We start from the raw sequence: 23,917 nt of genomic DNA, 5'->3' as shown, positions 1-23,917 counted from the left end.
TTAACAACTTACCTCCCACACCATATATTCTTAATACCTTCCTCAGAGCGTCTCTATCAACTCTATCATATGCCTTCTCCAGGTCCATAAATGCTAAATACAGATCCATTTGCTTTTCTAAGTATTTCTCACATACATTCATCAAAGCAGACACCTGATCCACACATCCTCTACCACTCAGTACATGCCTTCACTCTCTCTGTCAATATCCTCCCATATAATTTCCCGAGAATACTAAACAAACTTATACCTCTGTAATTTGAGCACTCACTTTTATCCCCTTTGCCTTTGTACAGTGGCACTATGCAAGCATTCTGCCAGTCCTCAGGCATCTCGCCATAAATCATGCATACATTAAATAACCTTACCAACCAGTCAACAATATAGTCCCCCCACCTTTTTTAATAAGTTCCACTGCAATACCATCCAAACCTGCTGCCTTGCTGGCTTTCATCTTCCGCAGAGCTTTTACTACTTTTTCTCGATTTACCAAATTATTCTCCCAAACCCTCTCACTTTGCACACCACCTCGACCAAAACACCCTATATCTGCCACTCTGTCATCAAACACATTCAACAAACCTTCAAAATACTCGCTACATCTCCTTTCCACATCACCACTACTTGTTATCACCTCCCCATTAGCCCCCTTCACTGATGTTCCCATTTGTTCTCTTGTCTTACGCACTTTATTAACCTCCTTTCAAAACATCTTTTTATTCTCCCTAAAATTTAATGATACTCTCACCCCAACTCTCATTTGCCCTCTTTTTCACCTCTTGTACCTTTCTCTTCACCTCCTTCTTTCTTTTATACATCTCCCAGTCATTTGCATTATTTCCCTGCAAAAATCGTCCAAATGCCTCTCTCTTCTTTTTCACTTATAATCTTACTTCTTCATCCCACCACTCACTACCCTTTCTAATCTACCCACCTTCCACGCTTCTCATGCCACAAGCATCTTTTGCACAAGCCATCACTGCTTCCTTTAATACATCCCAATCCTCCCCCACTCCTCTTGTATCGTTTGTTCTCACCTTTTTCCATTCTGTACTCAGTCTCTCCTGGTACTTCCTCACACAAGTCTCCTTCCCAAGCTCACTTACTCTCACCACTCTCTTCACCCCAACATTCTCTCTTCTTTTCTGAAAACCTTTACAAATCTTCACCTTCGCCTCCACAAGATAATGATCAGATATCCCTCCAGTTGCACCTCACAGCACATTAACATCCAAAAGTCTCTCGTGCGCCTCTCAGTTAACACGTAATCCAATAACGCTCTCTGGCCATCTCTCCTACTTTCATATGTATACTTATGTATATCTCTCTTTTTAAACCAGGTATTCCCAATCACCAGTTCTTTTTCAGCACATAAATCTACAAGCTCTTCACCATTTCCATTTACAACACTGAACACCCCATGTACACCAATTATTCCCTCAACTGCCACATTACTCACCTTTGCATTCAAATCACTCACATACATATACTTATATATATATATCTCTTTTTAAACCAGATATTCCCAATCACTAGTCTCTTCTGTACACATCCACAAGCTCTTCACCCTTTCCATTTACAACAATGAACACCCCTTGTACACCAGTTATACCCTCAACTGCCACATTACTCACCTTTGCATTTAAATCACCCATACTATAACCCAGTCTCGTGCATCAAATCTGCTAATACACTCACTCATCTGCTCCCAAAACACTTGCCTTTCATGATCTTTCTTCTTATGACCAGGTGCATAGGCACCAGTAATCACCCATCTCTCTGTCCGTTTTCAGTTTTACCCACAACAATCTAGAATGTACTTTCTTACACTCTATCACATACTCCCACAATTCTTGCTTCTGGAGTATTGCTACTCCTTTCTTAGCTTTTGCTCTGTCACCCACCCCTGACTTTACTCCCAGGACTGATACCTTTACCCTTCATTATTTTAGTAAAGGACACAATGATTCTTCTACCCTGTACTGCTCTCTCCCTTATCTTACCTTCCATATCGCCAAACTTACCCCAAAATAACTCCCAAATACTTAAATTTTGTCAGCTATTCCAGTCTTTCCTCCCCCATACAGTTTAGAACACCTTCTCTCCCTCTATAGGGCTTTGCAAAATCCATACTTTTTTTGCTTCCTTTCAAACACCGTTGCTCTACTTTAGCACACATTTACCTTTAATTGCATATGCTTACAGACCTTGATGGGGTAGGATGTATATCATTGTTTTTTTTTAGGCTACCTACAAGTCAGCATATCGATGTGAACTCTCACTATACCCCCACCCCTGCAGCTTCATACTTGGATTATGCCTAATTGGACCTACTATCTTCACACAAGAGTCTGCCTCCAATGATTCTGATTTTGAGAGAGATATACAAGTGACAAAACTTTACCTGTGAGATATTAACGCCTATGCTGGAAATGCACTCAACTCATTGTAAATATCAGGCTAAAGCCCCTGACCATTGGAGTTGTGACCCAGCCAGCTGACCACAGAACTCAATAAATTTCCTAGAGGGTCTGAGGGGTGATCGCCAGACCAATGTCCCTTACCACAATCTCCTTGTGTCAACCAGTGATCATATAAGTACAAGAATTGTCCTATACCTATTGTGAATGTCATAAACAGTCCATGAACAAGTGTACAGCTGAGCAAGCAAATAGCTTAGTTTTCTCATAATCATGTGTATGTCAACCACTATATAACTGTAACACAGCCAACATGAAAATGTTCATCTCTTAACATTCACCATTAAATGCATGATATATGTTGACACAATATTACTGCAATTCAGCAAATGTGTGACTTCACATCTTTTAATATTCACCATTGAATACATAATGTATGTCAGCACAATACACAGTACTACTGCAATTCAACCATTATGTAACTTTACATCACTTAATGTTCACCATTAAAAACATAATGTATGTCAACACAATGCTACTGAAATTCAACCAATGTGTAACTTTTCATCAAGTGGTGTCCAGTGCATCACCACTAAATATGTAATGCATGAACCATAAAAAGTTTGCCCTGTAGAACTTCCTGTACTATGTAGATTGACTTTACTCATGTGTTTGTCCAAAACATGGAAGTATCCAGCCCTTTTAGAGCTCCTATGTGATTAGTCAAGTAGTTACTGCTATGGTCCCCAATTATGTGATTCCTCATCTGCGTATTTTCAGCCAAATGGCTGCTTGAATTCAGCAAACTGTTCTTTGTGTATTTGATTATTCATTTTACGAACAACATTCTGCAACTTCTCTTCACTCTCAGCAAACAACAGTGTCATCTGCATACAAGCTTATTTCTAGCCACCATGCCTCACCACCACACTCCTTCTCGACACCTCTTTTCCTTAGTTTGCTTTCATCTCCTGTATCACTCCATCCATATGTATGTTACACCCACATGTATACTGAAAGTTTTGTTCATCTTTCCATCGACTGTTACACATGCTTGTGCTCCTGAATAGAAGGCTTTCACACCATCCAACACTTATCCTTCTATCACAGATATCCTTAATACATTCCATAAAGCATTCCCATTGAATCAAGATATAGTCATGTGTTTTGTTGTTGGAATTACTTAATGTTTTAACATTCTTTGTTAGATATTCTCAGAGTCTGCTTTTTTTTTGTTGAGAAAGAATTTCAGGTTTGAGTTTTTCTAATTTTTTTCAATTAACTAACATGGTTTTATTTATATTCATCTTTGTTCTAGTTTTTCTTCATTTTTATACAAATTTGGTGTTCAGAACTGAGGGGCATACAGTAAATAAGGTCTGAGTAGGACCTTGTAAAAAGTAGATATTGTATCTTTTGTATTAAAGTTTGTTTCTAGTGATTAAACCTAACATTCTGTTTGTTTTATATAGCTTGGCATTAATATGCACATTTTAGGTCATTACTGATTATTTTATCACTCCGAAATCTTTTTCATCTTATACCTTTATTAATGGCTATCTAAGCATTTTATTTTCATAGTTTATATTTTCTTAATCAAAATGCATTCCATTTGCCATGTTCTTGAGCCATTCATAAGTTATTTTTATTTTTTATTATACTTTGTCGCTGTCTCCCGCGTTTGCGAGGTAGCGCAAGGAAACAGACTAAAGAAATGGCCCAACCCCCCCCCATACACATGTATATACATACGTCCACACACGCAAATATACATACCTACACAGCTTTCCATGGTTTACCCCAGACGCTTCACATGCCTTGATTCAATCCACTGACAGCACGTCAACCCCGGTATACCACATCGTTCCAATTCACTCTATTCCTTGCCCTCCTTTCACCCTCCTGCATGTTCAGGCCCCGATCACACAAAATCTTTTTCACTCCATCTTTCCACCTCCAATTTGGTCTCCCTCTTCTCCTCGTTCCCTCCACCTCCGACACATATATCCTCTTGGTCAATCTTTCCTCACTCATTCTCTCCATGTGCCCAAACCACTTCAAAACACCCTCTTCTGCTCTCTCAACCACGCTCTTTTTATTTCCACACATCTCTCTTACCCTTACGTTACTCACTCGATCAAACCACCTCACACCACACATTGCCCTCAAACATCTCATTTCCAGCACATCCATCCTCCTGCGCACAACTCTATCCATAGCCCACGCCTCGCAACCATACAACATTGTTGGAACCACTATTCCTTCAAACATACCCATTTTTGCTTTCCGAGATAATGTTCTCGACTTCCACACATTCTTCAAGGCTCCCAGAATTTTCGCCCCCTCCCCCACCCTATGATCCACTTCCGCTTCCATGGTTCCATCCGCTGCCAGATCCACTCCCAGATATCTAAAACACTTCACTTCCTCCAGTTTTTCTCCATTCAAACTCACCTCCCAATTGACTTGACCCTCAACCCTACTGTACCTAATAACCTTGCTCTTATTCACATTTACTCTTAACTTTCTTCTTCCACACACTTTACCAAACTCAGTCACCAGCTTCTGCAGTTTCTCACATGAATCAGCCACCAGCGCTGTATCATGAGCGAACAACAACTGACTCACTTCCCAAGCTCTCTCATCCCCAACAGACTTCATACTTGCCCCTCTTTCCAAAACTCTTGCATTTACCTCCCTAACAACCCCATCCATAAACAAATTAAACAACCATGGAGACATCACACACCCCTGCCGCAAACCTACATTCACCGAGAACCAATCACTCTCCTCTCTTCCTACACGTACACATGCCTTACATCCTCGATAAAAACTTTTCACTGCTTCTAACAACTTGCCTCCCACACCATATATTCTTAATACCTTCCACAGAGCATCTCTATCAACTCTATCATATGCCTTCTCCAGATCCATAAATGCTACATACAAATCCATTTGCTTTTCTAAGTATTTCTCACATACATTCTTCAAAGCAAACACCTGATCCACACATCCTCTACCACTTCTGAAACCACACTGCTCTTCCCCATCTGATGCTCTGTACATGCCTAAGTATAGAGATATATTTAGAATAGTTAAAGAAGAGTTTGATTATGTTAGAAGAATGACTTGATAATGAGGAACTCAAGTTGGTTGTTTACATGTTGAATGCTAAGAATGCCTGTTCAGTGTTACAGATCATGCGGGAAGATGAAAGGAAGTGCTGTGGCTCTACTGGGAATATCCCAGGTAGATTCAACTCAGTTTTTGTTATGTACATTGCAATGCCCTGTTTAGAGGATTTCAGTTTATTTATGTCCAGTAGAAGAAAATGGATGCAAAGTTTAATAAACACCTATAACTTCGAACAGGTTAACTAACTAACCATGGAGATAAGTCCATCCTAGTTGCTGATTTTTATCTTGGACATCCATGTCTCCAGGGCAAAATATTACTTGAGTTGGGAAAGAGGTGGTAACAAGGCATACGTTAGGCAGGAGTGATGCATTCAAGTCAGTTTTGTATGCTGTAGGTGAGGTTTTTGAAGTTCAGTTTTTGAGGAGGTGACTAATGTGTTAAGTTGATTGACATAATTATCTTTTTTACAAGTCATGTGATTAAATGAAGAAGTTTCACATACTTGAATATCATTTTTATTACTTAAAGTAATTGGTAGTTGGTACTTGGTAGGCAGTCAACAACCAGGATGGTTTATTACCAGTGCTGCCCGCCTGGATATCAGGGGGGTTAGTGACAGTTGAGTAGTGAGCCAGCACCAGTGGTTGTCAAGTTACATTCCTCTGACCCAGGTAGCTGCCTTTCGTTTCTGCCTCACTTACACGTGGACTGCTGGCACTCTATCCACAAAATTACAAAAATCTCTTCGTGTTACAGTTGACAATTAACTCTAGATTTTCCTGTGTTGGGCACTATGGTAAGAGCAGTAGATAGCAGTATTAGGCAGGAACATTTAGGCTGAAGCATTAGGTAGAAATATTAGGTAGAAGTAGTTGGTAAGAGCATTAGGGAGACACATTAGTTAGGACCCTCTACAAACACTGTACTAGAGATGCCCTCCTTCAGTGACCAGTTAAGGGTCGGGCACTAGAGGCTAAGAAGCAGCACTGGAGTCCATTAGTTTTTTTTTTTTTTTTTTTTTTTTTTTTTTTTTTTTTTTTTTTTTGCCGCTGTCTCCCGCGTTTGTGAGGTAGCGCAAGGAAACAGACGAAAGAAATGGCCCAACCCACCCCCATACACATGTATATACATACGTCCACACACGCAAATATACATACCTACACAGCTTTCCATGGTTTACCCCAGACGCTTCACATGCCTTGATTCAATCCACTGACAGCACGTCAACCCCGGTATACCACATCGCTCCAATTCACTCTATTCCTTGCCCTCCTTTCACCCTCCTGCATGTTCAGGCCCCGATCACACAAAATCTTTTTCACTCCATCTTTCCACCTCCAATTTGGTCTCCCTCTTCTCCTCGTTCCCTCCACCTCCGACACATATATCCTCTTGGTCAATCTTTCCTCACTCATTCTCTCCATGTGCCCAAACCACTTCAAAACACCCTCTTCTGCTCTCTCAACCACGCTCTTTTTATTTCCACACATCTCTCTTACCCTTACGTTACTCACTCGATCAAACCACCTCACACCACACATTGCCCTCAAACATCTCATTTCCAGCACATCCATCCTCCTGCGCACAACTCTATCCATAGCCCACGCCTCGCAACCATACAACATTGTTGGAACCACTATTCCTTCAAACATACCCATTTTTGCTTTCCGAGATAATGTTCTCGACTTCCACACATTCTTCAAGGCTCCCAGAATTTTCGCCCCCCTCCCCCACCCTATGATCCACTTCCGCTTCCATGGTTCCATCCGCTGCCAGATCCACTCCCAGATATCTAAAACACTTCACTTCCTCCAGTTTTTCTCCATTCAAACTCACCTCCCAATTGACTTGACCCTCAACCCTACTGTACCTAATAACCTTGCTCTTATTCACATTTACTCTTAACTTTCTTCTTCCACACACTTTACCAAACTCAGTCACCAGCTTCTGCAGTTTCTCACATGAATCAGCCACCAGCGCTGTATCATGAGCGAACAACAACTGACTCACTTCCCAAGCTCTCTCATCCCCAACAGACTTCATACTTGCCCCTCTTTCCAAAACTCTTGCATTTACCTCCCTAACAACCCCATCCATAAACAAATTAAACAACCATGGAGACATCACACACCCCTGCCGCAAACCTACATTCACCGAGAACCAATCACTCTCCTCTCTTCCTACACGTACACATGCCTTACATCCTCGATAAAAACTTTTCACTGCTTCTAACAACTTGCCTCCCACACCATATATTCTTAATACCTTCCACAGAGCATCTCTATCAACTCTATCATATGCCTTCTCCAGATCCATAAATGCTACATACAAATCCATTTGCTTTTCTAAGTATTTCTCACATACATTCTTCAAAGCAAACACCTGATCCACACATCCTCTACCACTTCTGAAACCACACTGCTCTTCCCCAGTCTGATGCTCTGTACATGCCTAAGTATAGAGATATATTTAGAATAGTTAAAGAAGAGTTTGATTATGTTAGAAGAATGACTTGATAATGAGGAACTCAAGTTGGTTGTTTACATGTTGAATGCTAAGAATGCCTGTTCAGTGTTACAGATCATGCGGGAAGATGAAAGGAAGTGCTGTGGCTCTACTGGGAATATCCCAGGTAGATTCAACTCAGTTTTTGTTATGTACATTGCAATGCCCTGTTTAGAGGATTTCAGTTTATTTATGTCCAGTAGAAGAAAATGGATGCAAAGTTTAATAAACACCTATAACTTCGAACAGGTTAACTAACTAACCATGGAGATAAGTCCATCCTAGTTGCTGATTTTTATCTTGGACATCCATGTCTCCAGGGCAAAATATTACTTGAGTTGGGAAAGAGGTGGTAACAAGGCATACGTTAGGCAGGAGTGATGCATTCAAGTCAGTTTTGTATGCTGTAGGTGAGGTTTTTGAAGTTCAGTTTTTGAGGAGGTGACTAATGTGTTAAGTTGATTGACATAATTATCTTTTTTACAAGTCATGTGATTAAATGAAGAAGTTTCACATACTTGAATATCATTTTTATTACTTAAAGTAATTGGTAGTTGGTACTTGGTAGGCAGTCAACAACCAGGATGGTTTATTACCAGTGCTGCCCGCCTGGATATCAGGGGGGTTAGTGACAGTTGAGTAGTGAGCCAGCACCAGTGGTTGTCAAGTTACATTCCTCTGACCCAGGTAGCTGCCTTTCGTTTCTGCCTCACTTACACGTGGACTGCTGGCACTCTATCCACAAAATTACAAAAATCTCTTCGTGTTACAGTTGACAATTAACTCTAGATTTTCCTGTGTTGGGCACTATGGTAAGAGCAGTAGATAGCAGTATTAGGCAGGAACATTTAGGCTGAAGCATTAGGTAGAAATATTAGGTAGAAGTAGTTGGTAAGAGCATTAGGGAGACACATTAGTTAGGACCCTCTACAAACACTGTACTAGAGATGCCCTCCTTCAGTGACCAGTTAAGGGTCGGGCACTAGAGGCTAAGAAGCAGCACTGGAGTCCATTAGTTTTTTTTTTTTTTTTTTTTTTTTTTTTTTTTTTTTTTTTTTTTGCCGCTGTCTCCCGCGTTTGTGAGGTAGCGCAAGGAAACAGACGAAAGAAATGGCCCAACCCACCCCCATACACATGTATATACATACGTCCACACACGCAAATATACATACCTACACAGCTTTCCATGGTTTACCCCAGACGCTTCACATGCCTTGATTCAATCCACTGACAGCACGTCAACCCCGGTATACCACATCGCTCCAATTCACTCTATTCCTTGCCCTCCTTTCACCCTCCTGCATGTTCAGGCCCCGATCACACAAAATCTTTTTCACTCCATCTTTCCACCTCCAATTTGGTCTCCCTCTTCTCCTCGTTCCCTCCACCTCCGACACATATATCCTCTTGGTCAATCTTCCCTCACTCATTCTCTCCATGTGACCAAACCATTTCAAAACACCCTCTTCTGCTCTCTCAACCACGCTCTTTTTATTTCCACACATCTCTCTTACCCTTACGTTACTTACTCGATCAAACCACCTCACACCACACATTGTCCTCAAACATCTCATTTCCAGCACATCCATCCTCCTGCGCACAACTCTATCCATAGTCCACGCCTCGCAACCATACAACATTGTTGGAACCACTATTCCTTCAAACATACCCATTTTTGCTTTCCGAGATAATGTTCTCGACTTCCACACATTCTTCAAGGCTCCCAGAATTTTCGCCCCCTCCCCCACCCTATGATCCACTTCCGCTTCCATGTTTCCATCCGCTGCCAGATCCACTCCCAGATATCTAAAACACTTCACTTCCTCCAGTTTTTCTCCATTCAAACTCACCTCCCAGTTGACTTGACCCTCAACCCTACTGTACCTAATAACCTTGCTCTTATTCACATTTACTCTTAACTTTCTTCTTTCACACACTTTACCAAACTCAGTCACCAGCTTCTGCAGTTTCTCACATGAATCAGCCACCAGCGCTGTATCATCAGCGAACAACAACTGACTCACTTCCCAAGCCCTCTCATCCCCAACAGACTTTATTGGAGACTTTATTGCCAAGGCCACCCTCTTGAGGGAGTTCCAGCTAGAACATGCATCATAGATAGATAGAAAGTACACCTTGACATTCAGAGAAATTCTTTTCTACATCTCTGTGAAAAATGTTGATATTCTTTTTCCCAGTCTAATATTTGAGTTGCGAGGCATGGGCTATGGATAGAGTTGTGCGCAGGAGGGTAGATGTGCTGGAAATGAGATGTTTGAGGACAATGTGTGGTGTGAGGTGGTTTGATCGAGTAAGTAATGTAAGGGTAAGAGAGATGTGTGGAAATAAAAAGAGCGTGGTTGAGAGAGCAGAAGAGGGTGTTTTGAAATGATTTGGGCACATGGAGAGAATGAGTGAGGAAAGATTGACCAAGAGGATATATGTGTCGGAGGTGGAGGGAACGAGGAGAAGAGGGAGACCAAATTGGAGGTGGAAAGATGGAGTGAAAAAGATTTTGAGTGATCGGGGCCTGAACATGCAGGAGGGTGAAAGGCGGGCAAGGAATAGAGTGAATTGGATCGATGTGGTATACCGGGGTCGACGTGCTGTCAGTGGATTGAATCAGGGCATGTGAAGCATCTGGGGTAAACCATGGAAAGTTGTGTGGGGCCTGGATGTGGAAAGGGAGCTGTGGTTTCGGGCATTATTGCATGACAGCTAGAGACTGAGTGTGAACGAATGGGGCCTTTGTTGTCTTTTCCTAGCGCTACCTCGCACACGTGAGGGGGGAGGGGGATGTTATTCCATGTGTGGCGAGGTGGCGATGGGAATGAATAAAGGCAGACAGTGTGAATTGTGTGCATGTGTATATATGTATGTGTCTGTGTGTGTATATATATGTGTACATTGAGATGTATGGGTATGTATATTTGCGTGTGTGAACGTGTATGTATATTCATGTGTACGGGGGTGGGTTGGGCCATTTCTTTCGTCTGTTTCCTTGCACTACCTCGCATACGCGGGAGACAGCGACAGAGCAAAATGATAATATGATAACTATTTCCTGCATTCCTAATATATGATTTTTTTTTTTTCTTATCAGGTACTGATCATTCTTGTGGGTGCTTCTTTAAACACAGCATCATAGTTGGTACTTGTGGCGTAATACGTTTTCTTTATGAGATGGATGGATCAATTGAACTACTGTTTTCATGTCTTATCAAGAAAGGACATGGTGAGTGTGAAAAGAAATATGTAAACCAGATTTACCCTGACTAATATGTAACTTTAATGTGTTCTGTATCCTTGGGGATAGGGAAGAAAGAATACTTCCCACGCATTCCCCGCAAGTTGTAGAAGGTGACTAAAGGGGATGGGAGCAGAGGGCTAGAAACCCTCCCCTCCTTGTATTTTAACTTTCTAAAAGGGGAAACAGAAGAAGGAGTCATATAGGGAGTGCTCATCTTTCTCAAAGGCTCAGATAGGGGTGTCTAAATGTGTGTGGATGAAACCAAGATGAGAAAAAATGAGAGATAGGTAGTTTGTTTGAGGAAAGGAACCTGGATGTTTTGGCTCCTTTTGAAATGAAGCTCAAGGTTAAAGGGGAAGAGTGGTTTGGGAATATCTTGGGAGTAAAGTCAGGGGTTGGTGAGAAGACAAGAGCAAAGGAAGGAGTAGCACTACTTTTGAAACAGGAGTTGTGGGAGTATGTGATAGAGTGTGAGAAAGTAAACTCTAGATTGATATGGGTAAAACTGAAAGTTGATGGAGAGAGATGGGTGATTATTGGTGCCTATGCACCTGGTCATGAGAAGAAGATCATGAGAGGCAAGTGTTTTTGGAGCATCTCGGTGAGTGTATTAGCAGCTTTGATGCACGAGACTGGGTTATAGTGATGGGTGATTTGAATGCAAAGGTGAGTAATGTGGCAGTTGAGGGAATACTTGGTATACATGGGGTGTTCAGTGTTGTAAATGGAAATGGTGAAGAGCTTGTAGATTTGTGTGCTGAAAAAGGACTGGTGATTGGGAATACCTGGTTTAAAAAGGAAGATATACATAAGTATACATATTTAAGTAGGAGAGATGGCCAGGAAGCGTTATGTTAATGTGCTGAAAGGTGCAACTGGACGAATGTCTTATCATTATCTTGTGGAGGCAAAGGTGAAGATATGTATAAGTTTTCAGAAAAGAAGAGAGAATGTTTGGGTGAAGAGAGTGGTGAGAGTAAGTGAGCTTGGAAAGGCGACTTGTGTGAGGATGTACCAGGAGAGATTGAGTGCAGAATGGAAAAAGGTGAGAGCAAATGATGTAAGGGGAGTGGGGGAGGAATGGGATGTATTTAGAGAAGCAGTGATGGCTTGCACAAAAGATGCTTGTGGCATGAGAAAGGTGGGAGGTGGGCAGATTAGAAAGGGTAATGAGTGGTGGAATAAAGAAGTAAGATTGTTAGTGGAAGAGAAGAGAGAAGCATTTGGATGATTTTTGCAGGAAAATAGTGCAAATGAGTGGGAGATGTATAAAAGAAAGAAGAAGGAGGTCAAGAGAAAGGTGCAAGAGGTAAAAAAGAAGGAAAATGAGAGTTTGGGTAAGAGTATTGTTAAATTTTAGGGAGAATTAAAAGATGTTGTGGAAGGACTTAAATAAAGTGCATAAGACAAGGGGAAAAATGGGAACATCGGTAAAAGGGGCTAATGTGAAGGCAATAACAAGTACTGGTGAAGTGAGAAGGAGATAGAGTCAGTATTTTGAAGGTTTGTTGAATGTGTTAGATGATAAAGTGGCAGATATAGGGTGTTTTGGTTGAGGTGGTGTGTGAAGTGAGAGGGGTCAGGGATAATGGTTTGTTAAACAGAGAAGAGTTAGTGAAGACTTTGTGGAAGATGATTGCCAGCAAGGCAGCGGGTTTTGATGGTATTGCAGTGGAATTTATTAAAAAAGGGGGTGACTGTGTTGTTGACTGGTTGGTGAGGATATCAATGTATGTATGGTTCATGGGGAAGTGCCTGAGGATTGACGAAATGCATGCACAGTGCCATTGTACAAAGGCAAAGGGGATAAAGGTGAGTGTTCAAATTACATAGATATAAGTTTGTTGAGTATTCCTGGTAAATTATATGGGAGGGTACTGATTGAGAGGGTGAAGGCATGTACAGAGCATCAGATTGGGGAAGAGCAGAGTGGTTTCAGAAGTGGTTGAGAATGTGTGGATCAAGTGTTTGCTTTGAAGAATGTATGTGAGAAATACTTAGAAAAGCAAATGGATTTGTATTTAGCATTTATGGATCTGGAGATGGCATATGATAAGAGTTGATAGCGATGCTCTGTGGAAGGTATTAAGAGTATATGGTGTGGGAGGTAAGTTGCTAGAAGCAGTGAAAAGTTTTTATCGAGGATGTAATGCATGTGTACAAGTAGGAAGAGAGGGAAGTGATTGGTTCCTAGTGAATGTCGGATTGTGGCAGGGGTGCATGATGTCTCCATGGTTGTTTAATATGTTTATGGATGGGGTTGTTAGGGAGGTGAATGCAAGAGTTTTGGAAAGAGGGGTAAGTATGCAGTCTGTTGTGGATGAGAGGGCTTGGGAAGTGAGTCAGTTGTTGTTCACTGATGATACAGCACTGGTGGCTGATTCGGGTGAGAAACTGTAGAAGCTGGTGACTGAGTTTGGTAAAGTGTGTGAAAGAAGAAAGTTGAGAGTAAATGTGAATAAGAGCAAGGTTATTAGGTTCAGTAGGTTTGAAGGACAAGTCAATTGGGAGGAAAGTCTGAAAGGAGAGAAACTGCTTTAGCCTCTTAAGCACAATGGTACAACCATTGAGCATGACTGTGCTTTTCATGTAAAGTTAACCCCAAATTATTAGCTTCGGAAACAGGTTAAACTGAATTAAGATTCAGTTTTAAAGTTGCCAATAGAACATAAACAAAAGCAAGCCCCAGTTGTGGCCATCTTGAATAACAGTACAATCAGCTACAGCACTTACCAGAGAATACTCCGGCCACCAAAATAAAGCACCACAGCCATTATTTTCCCCTTTTTTGTATGTTATTCTTTAGTGAATGTGTTCTGGGCAAATGAGTTTACCCAGTGGATATAATGTAAAGTTCACTGTTATCAAAATGATTTTTCACATGTTTAGTGTAACTGTTGCTGATTATTAGGTAATCATGTGGTCTAACTTTTTTTCAGAACATTCTCAATTGGTATCAGAATGGATCTGCTTACTCGCTGGAGCCATTCTTGGGCTTCCCTTGTCCTACAGTTGTGATTCAGACTACAGTTATCATAAATTGAAAACTTATTGGAAGATAGAAATCAGTTGGAAGAGAGTTGTTGTAGAGTTGCTGGAAAGTGAAGCAGATTGGGCCACATGTATTGCTACCAAGTAAGTTTCACAGTGCTTGAGAATTGTATACATATTGTTAATCTTTATATCCATAAGAGTAAATACTTGTTAGAGATGTTTATTTTGTTCAGAAATCCGATTAGTTGATATATATTTGATATAGAATTGCATTGATTATAAATGTTAAATAACCTTTTGAAAATATACATGCATGTGATTATCTATTAATTTTTACCAGTTTTGTAGAGGGAATTTTACACTCACTGGTTCCCATGGTTCTGCTACACTATACTTTGAACATATTTTCTCTTCATTTCTTTGTCACAGCTTAAATTCATCTGTTACTCTGCTTCTGTAAAATTATTCCTTTACAACTTTTTTCACTTCGCATAGTTAGTTACCTGTTATGTCCTTCACCTATTTAAGAAAAAATCTTGCCTTTTGGCTTCATCATGTTCAGTTATGATCTTAGTTCTCATTCTTTTTTCAAATATATGCATAAGTGTGGTTCTAAATCCTTTTTCTACCATAGTTCCCTTACTCCAGGTGCATTTGTTGGATGGTATAGGACTTTTCCTAGCATTTGCCTAATGCTTGGTTGAGTGTAGTTACATTTGATTATGCATACCCTGATTTTTGTCTCATGTGTGCTTGGCATTTGATTATGCATACCCTGATTTTTGTCTCATGTGTGCTTTGATGATATATTTGAACATCTTGTTACCCATTGCTACAGCCTATGTTTTGTCTATACGCTGGCCAAATTGTGCGAAAATGTTGAGGAGGCTTATATGAGAGCTCCACACTCTTGCCATGTAATAATTTGTGAAGCTGTGAAACTCTTTCAAAAGAATAGGTATTAGTGATGAAAACTCTTAGTAATTGCATTTGCTTGTGGCAAAGACACTGCCAAAAATACCACATATCTCACTACATATGCCTGATGGTGTACCTGGCAGACCTTAACTTATGTGCCTGACAGAATAATTTTGAGGGCTAAAAGCTCACACAAATAATATTTCAACGTGCAGAGTTGTAAATTATTTTATACATAGAATTATATTCTTAATGAAAATATTAATGAAATATTATTTAGGAAGAGAGGAAAGTGATTGGTTCTCAGTGAATGTAGGTTTGCGGCAGGGGTGTGTGATGTCTCCATGGTTGTTTAATTTGTTTATGGATGGGGTTGTTAGGGAGGTAAATGCAAGAGTTTTGGAAAGAGGGGCAAGTATGAAGTCTGTTGGGGATGAGAGAGCTTGGGAAGTGAGTCAGTTGTTGTTCGCTGATGATACAGCGCTGGTGGCTGATTCATGTGAGAAACTGCAGAAGCTGGTGACTGAATTTGGTAAAGTGTGTGGAAGAAGAAAATTAAGAGTAAATGTGAATAAGAGCAAGGTTATTAGGTACAGTAGGGTTGAGGGTCAAGTCAATTGGGAGGTGAGTTTGAATGGAGAAAAACTGGAGGAAGTGAAGTGTTCTAGATATCTGGGAGTGGATCTGGCAGCGGATGGAACCATGGAAGCGGAAGTGGATCATAGGGTGGGGGAGGGGGCGAAAATTCTGGGAGCCTTGAAGAATGTGTGGAAGTCGAGAACATTATCTCGGAAAGCAAAAATGGGTATGTTTGAAGGAATAGTGGTTCCAACAATGTTGTATTGTTGCGAGGCGTGGACTATGGATAGAGTTGTGCGCATTAGGATGGATGTGCTGGAAATGAGATGTTTGAGGACAATGTGTGGTGTGAGGTGGTTTGATCGAGTGAGTAACGTAAGGGTAAGAGAGATGTGTGGAAATAAAAAGAGTGTGGTTTAGAGAGCAGAAGAGGGTGTTTTGAAGTGGTTTGGGCACATGGAGAGAATGAGTGAGGAAAGATTGACCAAGAGGATATATGTGTCGGAGGTGGAGGGAACGAGGAGAAGAGGGAGACCAAATTGGAGGTGGAAAGATGGAGTGAAAAAGATTTTGTGTGATCGGGGCCTGAACATGCAGGAGGGTGAAAGGAGGGCAAGGAATAGAGTGAATTGGAGCGATGTGGTATACCGGGGTTGACGTGCTGTCAGTGGATTGAATCAAGGCATGTGAAGCGTCTGGGGTAAACCATGGAAAGCTGTGTAGGTATGTATATTTGCGTGTGTGGACGTATGTATATACATGTGTATGGGGGGGGTTGGGCCATTTCTTTCGTCTGTTTCCTTGCGCTACCTCGCAAACGCGGGAGACAGCGACAAAGTATAAAAAAAAAAAAAAAAAATATATATATATATATATATATATATATATATATATACTTCCCACGTGTACCCTGCGTGTCGTGGAGGGCGACTAGAAGGGAAGGGAGCAGGGGGCTGGAAATCCTCCCCTCTCGTTTTTTTTTTTTTTTTCTTTCTTTTTTTTTCTTTTTAATTTTCCAAAGGAAGGAGCAGAGAAGGGGGCCAGGTGAGGTTGTTCCCTGAAAGTCCCAGTCCTCTGTTCTTAACGCTACCTCGCTATCGTGGGAAATGGTGAACAGTAAAAAAAAAAATATATATATATATATATATATATATATATATATATATATATATATATATATATATATATTTTTTTTCATACTATTCGACATTTCCCGCGATAGCAAGGTAGTGTTAAGAACAGAGGACTGGGCCTTTGAGGGAATATCCTCACCTGGCCCTCTTCTCTGTTCCTTCTTTTGGAAAAAAAAAATATACATATACCTGGGTGCACATGCTTTCAATGGATTGAACCAGGGCATGTGAAGCATCTGGGGTAAACCATTTAAAGTTTTGTGGGGCCTGGATGTGGAAATGGAGCTCTGGTTTCGGTGCATTATACATGACGGCTAGAGACTGAGTATCAACGAGTTTGGCTTTTGTTGTATTTTGCTCGTGCTGCTTCGCGCACATGCTGGGGGAAGGGGCTGTTATTTCATGTGTGGCGTGGTGCTGACGTGAATGAATAAGGACAGACAGTATGAATTGCGTCCATGTGCATATATGTATGTGTGTGTGTGTGTATATACATGTATATGTTGAGATGTATAGGTATGTTTATGTGCGTGTGTAGACATGTATGTATATACATGTGTATCTGGGTAGGTTGGGCCATTCTTTCGTTTGTTTCCTTGCACTACTTCGCTAACACAGGAGACAGTGACAAAGTATAATAAATAGATAAAATAGATAAATGTGTGTGTGTGTATGAGTGGTTGGGCCATTCTTCATCTGTTTCCTTACGCTACCTCACTGATGTGGGAAACAGTGATTAATTATGATAAATGAATGAATAGCTGAATACGAGTACTCTGCTCATGAATTTGAATGGAAATGCAAATACCATGATATGATAATAATTTGAATACAAATAACCATGAATACTGTAGTCATGTGCATTCAAAGATGAATATTGAATATGAATACCCATCTCTTCACCATACATTGTTTTGTCACATACTTGTCTCACTTATTGACAAATGCTCACCCACATACTCACTGATGAAAACTTCAATTGTAAGACACACTCATGTAGAAATTACTAACCTTATCACACCAGTCAAAACATTAAAGTTTATCTTTAGCAAGTTTCCTTCTTTGATTGAAAATTCCCAGGCTTAAGCTGTTTCCTCTGTTGCATCAGGCTTCGGCCGCTTCGGTGTACAAGTAATGAAAGTGAACAGACTTGATTATGTCAGGAGTTTTCATATATGTATCGAAGCTTTATTATTCACAACTATCTTCCTCCATAGTCTCACTAACGCTTTATATTCCAAACTCATGATGTAAATATATTTGCATTGCTTTGTACACTTGAATTTTTTTTTATTTTTAGTAATTTTTTCAAACCATCCCACAACCCTTATGAGCAACCTTACAACCTTCATTTGGGTTGTGACTATGGGTTTGTGAAACTCTACCCTACAGCAGCCCCTTCTATGTGTAAATACTGGCACCTCAACAAAACTGAATGGGATAACTTGTGTAACTTCTTTTCTGATTCTTCTTGGGTAGATTACTGTTTCTTATGTGATGCTTCTTTCTCTGCCAAACACATAGCCGAGGATACTCTTGTGGAAATGGAAGCATTCACCCCTTCTTCCTCCAAGACGACCTTCATTCAGTCCCTGGTTCAACCGTTCCTGTTCTGAGGCCATTCAGGCAAGGTATCAGGCATATCTGGCTGCCATTCAGCTTTTATCACTGCCTGTAATCACTGCAAGCATGTTATCCATGAGGCAAAGATTCCTTTATTCAAAGGAAGTGTGATAATCTCTCCTCGTCATCCACTGATAGGTCTTTCTGGTCTTTCGCTAAGGGCATCTCTAACAACTTTTGTCACTACCTTTCCTTCACTTTTCCATTTTGATGGTACCATATCTGTCTCTGTCTTATACAAAGCAGCTCTATTTGGTTCCCATTTCTCCTTTAACTCCACCTTTGATGACTAACATTCCCTCAACCCCTGATGCTTGTCTTACTAATCCTATATCCCTCTTGGTAATATCTTTTGAGACTCTGAAAATCACTTCTCTCTCTGGACACAAGCAAGACTTATGGTCCTGATGGCATCCTTCCCCATATCCTGAAGGAGTATGCCTCTGAACTTGCACCCGTACTTGCTCGTCTGTTCCTGTTTCAGTTTAAAAACCAAATCCTTTCCTTCTTCTTTGAAACATTCATTGATACATCCCATCCTAAGAAGGGAGATCATTTTGACCCCTCTATCTATCGTCCTATTGCTTTGACAACTACCATTTACAAAGTCTTTGAATTCCTGCACAACTCCCATGTTCTTAAACAGCTCAGTAGGCAAGATCCACTGGTAATATTCTTTCCTATCTTACTTGTGTCTGATTATCATCTCTGAAATATTTTGGGGAGTCATTTGTAGTGGCCCTTGACATATCCAAATCTTTTGGCAGGGTTTAGCATCAGTCTTTCATCCTTTAGCTACTCTGTTTTGGCTTCCCTCCCTCACTTTGTTCCTTTATATCTAGCTTCCTCTCCAGCTGATCTGTCTTTGTGGTTGTTAATGGATCAGCCTTCCCCTTTTCTCCATCAGCAGCAGTGTCCCTCAAGGTTCTGTCCTGTCCCCTACACTTTTTCTCCTTTTTTCAATAATTTCCTCTCTTTAACAGATAATCAAATACACTCATATGCTGACAGCTCAACACTGCACTCATCCATATCCTTCAGTTTTGCTCCTCCCTCTTTCACTCAATCTGCACCTTGTCTTGGCACAGCTTCCTCAATAAACTTAGACCTGGATAGGATATCTTGGTGGGATAGATGTAATTTAGTTAAGTTTAATGCCTCAAAGACCCAGTTTCTACCCATCTCTCCATCGAAAACTCCTCACAACTTTTGTCTCTCCTTTGACAGTACTGTAATTCCACCCCTTGACCCAATGAACATACTTGTATTACCCTAACGTCCTCTCTTTCTTGGAAACCCCATATTATGGGAATAGCTAAGTCTTTCTAAGAAACTGGGTGTCCTGTTTTGATGTTAAGGGTGTGGAAATGAGTTATTTGTAAGGAATATACGGTATGACTAAATAGAATGAACAAAAAAAGTCTTTGAATTCCTGCACAACTCCCATGTTCTTAAACAGCTCAGTAGGCAAGATCCACTGGTGATATTCTTTCCTATCTTACTAGTGTCTGATTATCATCTCTGAAATATTTTGGGGAGTCATTTGTAGTGGCCCTTGACATATCCAAATCTTTTGGCAGGGTTTAGCATCAGTCTTTCATCCTTTAGCTACTCTGTTTTGGCTTCCCTCCCTTACTTTGTTCCTTTATATCTAGCTTCCTCTCCAGCTGATCTGTCTTTGTGGTTGTTAATGGATCAGCCTTCCCCTTTTCTCCATCAGCAGCAGTGTCCCTCAAGGTTCTGTCCTGTCCCCTACACTTTTTCTCCTTTTTTCAGTAATTTCCTCTCTTTAACAGATAATCAAATACACTCATATGCTGACAGCTCAACACTGCACTCACCCATATCCTTCAGTTTTGCTCCTCCCTCTTTCGCTCAATCTGCACCTTGTCTTGGCACAGCTCCCTCAATAAACTTAGACCTGGATAGGATATCTTGGTGGGATAGATGTAATTTAGTTAAGTTTAATGCCTCAAAGACCCAGTTTCTACCCATCTCTCCATTGAAAACTCCTCACAACTCTCGTCTCTCCTTTGACAGTACTGTAATTCCACCCCTTGACCCAATGAACATACTTGTATTACCCTAACGTCCTCTCTTTCTTGGAAACCCCATATTATGGGAATAGCTAAGTCTTTCTAAGAAACTGGGTGTCCTGTTTTGATGTTAAGGGTGTGGAAATGAGTTATTTGTAAGGAATATACGGTATGACTAAATAGAATGAACAAAAAAAATGAGAGGGTGTATAAGAGATTTGGTATGGCAGGGTATGCAAGAGGAATGAATTGTGGAGTGGTAGAGTTTGTGAAACATAATATTTTGAAGTAGTTTAGGCATGGAAAAGGAATGCAAAATAGGGAGTTTACAAAGAGATTTTATGATAATATAATTAAAGAATAGGTTCAGAGGAAGACTACCCATGACATGAGGAAATAGTGATAGGGTACTGGAGGGAGAAATGGTGCAAGAATGCATGGAATGGTTGAGGTTAGGGAGGTATGTTTAGACAGGGGTAAGTGGATACATTTTTTTGCTGTGGCCACCCCCTCAGTGTAAGTTCCCAGAGGGAATGGGTATCAGAGATAGATAGTTGTTTTACACACTAATAACACTTCTTGAATTTTGCAGAATTATGAGCTGCCCTACTACTGGCTTCACAGAATCACATAGGAAGAATATAGAGGAGTTGCTTTTGGCTTTTAAAGGCAATAATAAGTATCACTGCAACAAAACAGTGAAAACTATTAGCAAAGTATTAAAGGATGATACCTACACTGTTGACAACATTGCTGAAGTTGCTCAGGAACATTATGAGAAAGTACATTCTAGGGTGGAACAATTAAAGGGCTCTGTAATGTTTCCTGGAACAGGTGAAATCAAGGGTAGTAAAGGTATGTTTTGCATTTGTATCCATTTAACCTTTACCCACATGTATATGTGGTTGCTAGTCTTAAGAATTTATTTACATGGTCACTTAATTTTGTTTATCTGTGTTTGCATCTGTCCATCCTTGTGTACATTTTTTCAGAATGCACAAAGATTGCGTAGACAGAATTACAATGACCTTTGTGTTTGCCTGTTCTTTCAAACTGGCTGTAAACAGAGTTGTGATTGATGGTCAAACCTCAAAATGGTTAAACATAATAACAGGAGTGCCACAAGGACTCGTCTTAGGACCTATTCTCTTTCTCATTTATATTAATGGTATAGATTGTGGGCTTCATTGCAAAATATCAGAATTTGCTGGTGATACAAAGCTGGAAAATAAATCTACAAATGAACTTGAACATCTACAGCTTCAAACTGATGGACTGGGCTTATTGGTGACAAATTAATTTTAATATCAATAAGCATACAATTTTATAAGTTAGTTGCGAAAACAAAATGGCAAGCCACAGCATGAATTTTGTTGAAATGTTAAAGCTAAATGAGTAAAAAGATTTAGCCATGATAATCTGTGGTAACCTAAAACCAAGTAAAGATTGAGAAGAGTGAACAAAATTCCTGGATTCACAGGTAGAGCTTTCAGTTTTAATTTCAAGGAGATCATCTTGACTCTTTACAGTTCATTGGTGTGTCCCCATCTTGAATATTTGTTCAGTTCTGGTTATCATACCTGAAACGAGTCTTAAACAAAATGGAGAGTGCAGTGTCTAGTGACCCAGATGATTGCCAGACTGAGAAACAAACCCTATAAGGGCAGGTCAAATGACTAGAATCTATTGAGCTTGGAAAAGAGAAGGCCAAGAGGTGATCTAATACAAGTATTCCAAATGATCAAAGGCTGTGGTAGTCTCTTTAGCCAAATTGACAATCTGTAGGTTATTATCTTAAAACTATCTGCATACCTTCTAATTTTTACCACAGTAATCTGTGATTGTTTTATATCTTCCTCTGTCACAAACAGCCTTAAAAGGACGGACTGGTCTGCTGATGTTTGAATTCCTTTGTGTGTGTGTGTGTGTATTGTAAGGACAAATGCCTTGTTAATTGTAAAGAAAAATTTTATGTGATTGTACAGTATTTTGGATTATTTTAGATAGTGGATAATTCTCTTTGAGGTTCAAGTAGTAGACCATCATTAAGTTTCCTTAAAGAATATGAAATTTAGAGTTTATGAATACTATTGTCAGATTTACCTTTTCATATTTAACCCTTCCTGATTAATTCTTAAATTGTGGTTATGTTCCAGAAATTTTGAAATGTGAAAAAAAAGATCCTTTATGAAATGATAGAATAACACTCAAAAGAAACATAGAATACAGAGAATGTTTATTTTAACATTACCTTTGCTTGGTTAGGTGCTGCGTGAAGGGCAGAGGAGGGTGTAGATGACATCTCTGATAACTCCCAATTGGAGCATATTGAAGATGTGTCTTTCTTTCTCCCGAGTTTGTTTTCAGACTTGTTTTGTATCATATACAGCCATAGCACTAGTGGTAGATAATATGAATATATTGAGAATATTACACATTTTGCAATAACAATTAGTATGATGGAAATTAGCTAGCAGTTAGCATTCCTGACTTTGATGTATTCATGGGCCTCCCAGGGTTGAGTGCAGAGATTGGAATCCTGGTTGTGGCAGTCAGTCCACAGTCAACCCAGCTGTTCGTCCACCCCTGGGGTGTTTATATAATGGGTACCTGGTTTAGGATAGGGTATATGTAATATTAGTTATTAATTATTTATTTTGCTTTGTCGCTGTCTCCTGCGTTAGCAAGGTAGCGCAAGGAAACAGATGAAAGAATGGCCCAACCCACCCCCATACACATGTATATACATACACGTCCACACATGCAAATACACATACCTATGCATCTCAACGTTACATACATATACACACACAGACATATACATATATACACATATACATAATTCATACTGTGTGCCTTTATTCATTTCCATCGCCACCTCGCCACACATAAAATAACAACCCCCTCCCCCCTCATGTGTGCGAGGTAGCGCTAGGAAAAAGACAACAAAGACCCCACTCGTTCACACTCAGTCTCTAGCTATCATGTAATAATGCACTGAAACCACAGCTCCATTTCCACATCCAGGCCCCACAGAACTTTCCATGGTTTACCCCAGACACTTCACATGCCCTAGTTCAATCCATTGACAGCACGTCGACCCCGGTATACCACATCGTTCCAATTCACTCTATTCCTTGCACGCCTTTCACCCTCCTGCATGTTCAGGCCCCGATCACTCAAGATCTTTTACAATCCATCTTTCCACCTCCAATTTGGTCCCACTTCTCCTCGTTCACTCCACCTCTGACACATATATCCTCTTGGTCAATCTTTCCTCACTCATTCTCTCCATGTGACAAACCATTTCAAAACACCCTC

At 40.3% G+C, this 23,917-nt stretch overlaps 1 protein-coding gene across 2 annotated transcripts in view; it reads left to right on the top strand.

The window, feature by feature from the left end:
* LOC139752029 (uncharacterized) overlaps positions 1–23,917 on the top strand; it is a 200,938-nt gene that overhangs the window by 135,616 nt on the left and 41,405 nt on the right. For both annotated transcript variants that reach the window (XM_071667820.1, XM_071667821.1), the window contains 3 exons: positions 11,167–11,298; positions 14,253–14,448; positions 21,189–21,451. In XM_071667820.1, coding sequence (XP_071523921.1) covers positions 11,167–11,298; positions 14,253–14,448; positions 21,189–21,451 — 591 coding nt within the window. The remainder of the gene's footprint in view (positions 1–11,166; positions 11,299–14,252; positions 14,449–21,188; positions 21,452–23,917) is intronic.

This window comes from Panulirus ornatus, chromosome 12 (assembly GCF_036320965.1).
Source record: "Panulirus ornatus isolate Po-2019 chromosome 12, ASM3632096v1, whole genome shotgun sequence".
Taxonomy (NCBI): domain Eukaryota; kingdom Metazoa; phylum Arthropoda; class Malacostraca; order Decapoda; family Palinuridae; genus Panulirus; species Panulirus ornatus.
This window is presented reverse-complemented; position numbering and strand designations above follow the sequence as displayed.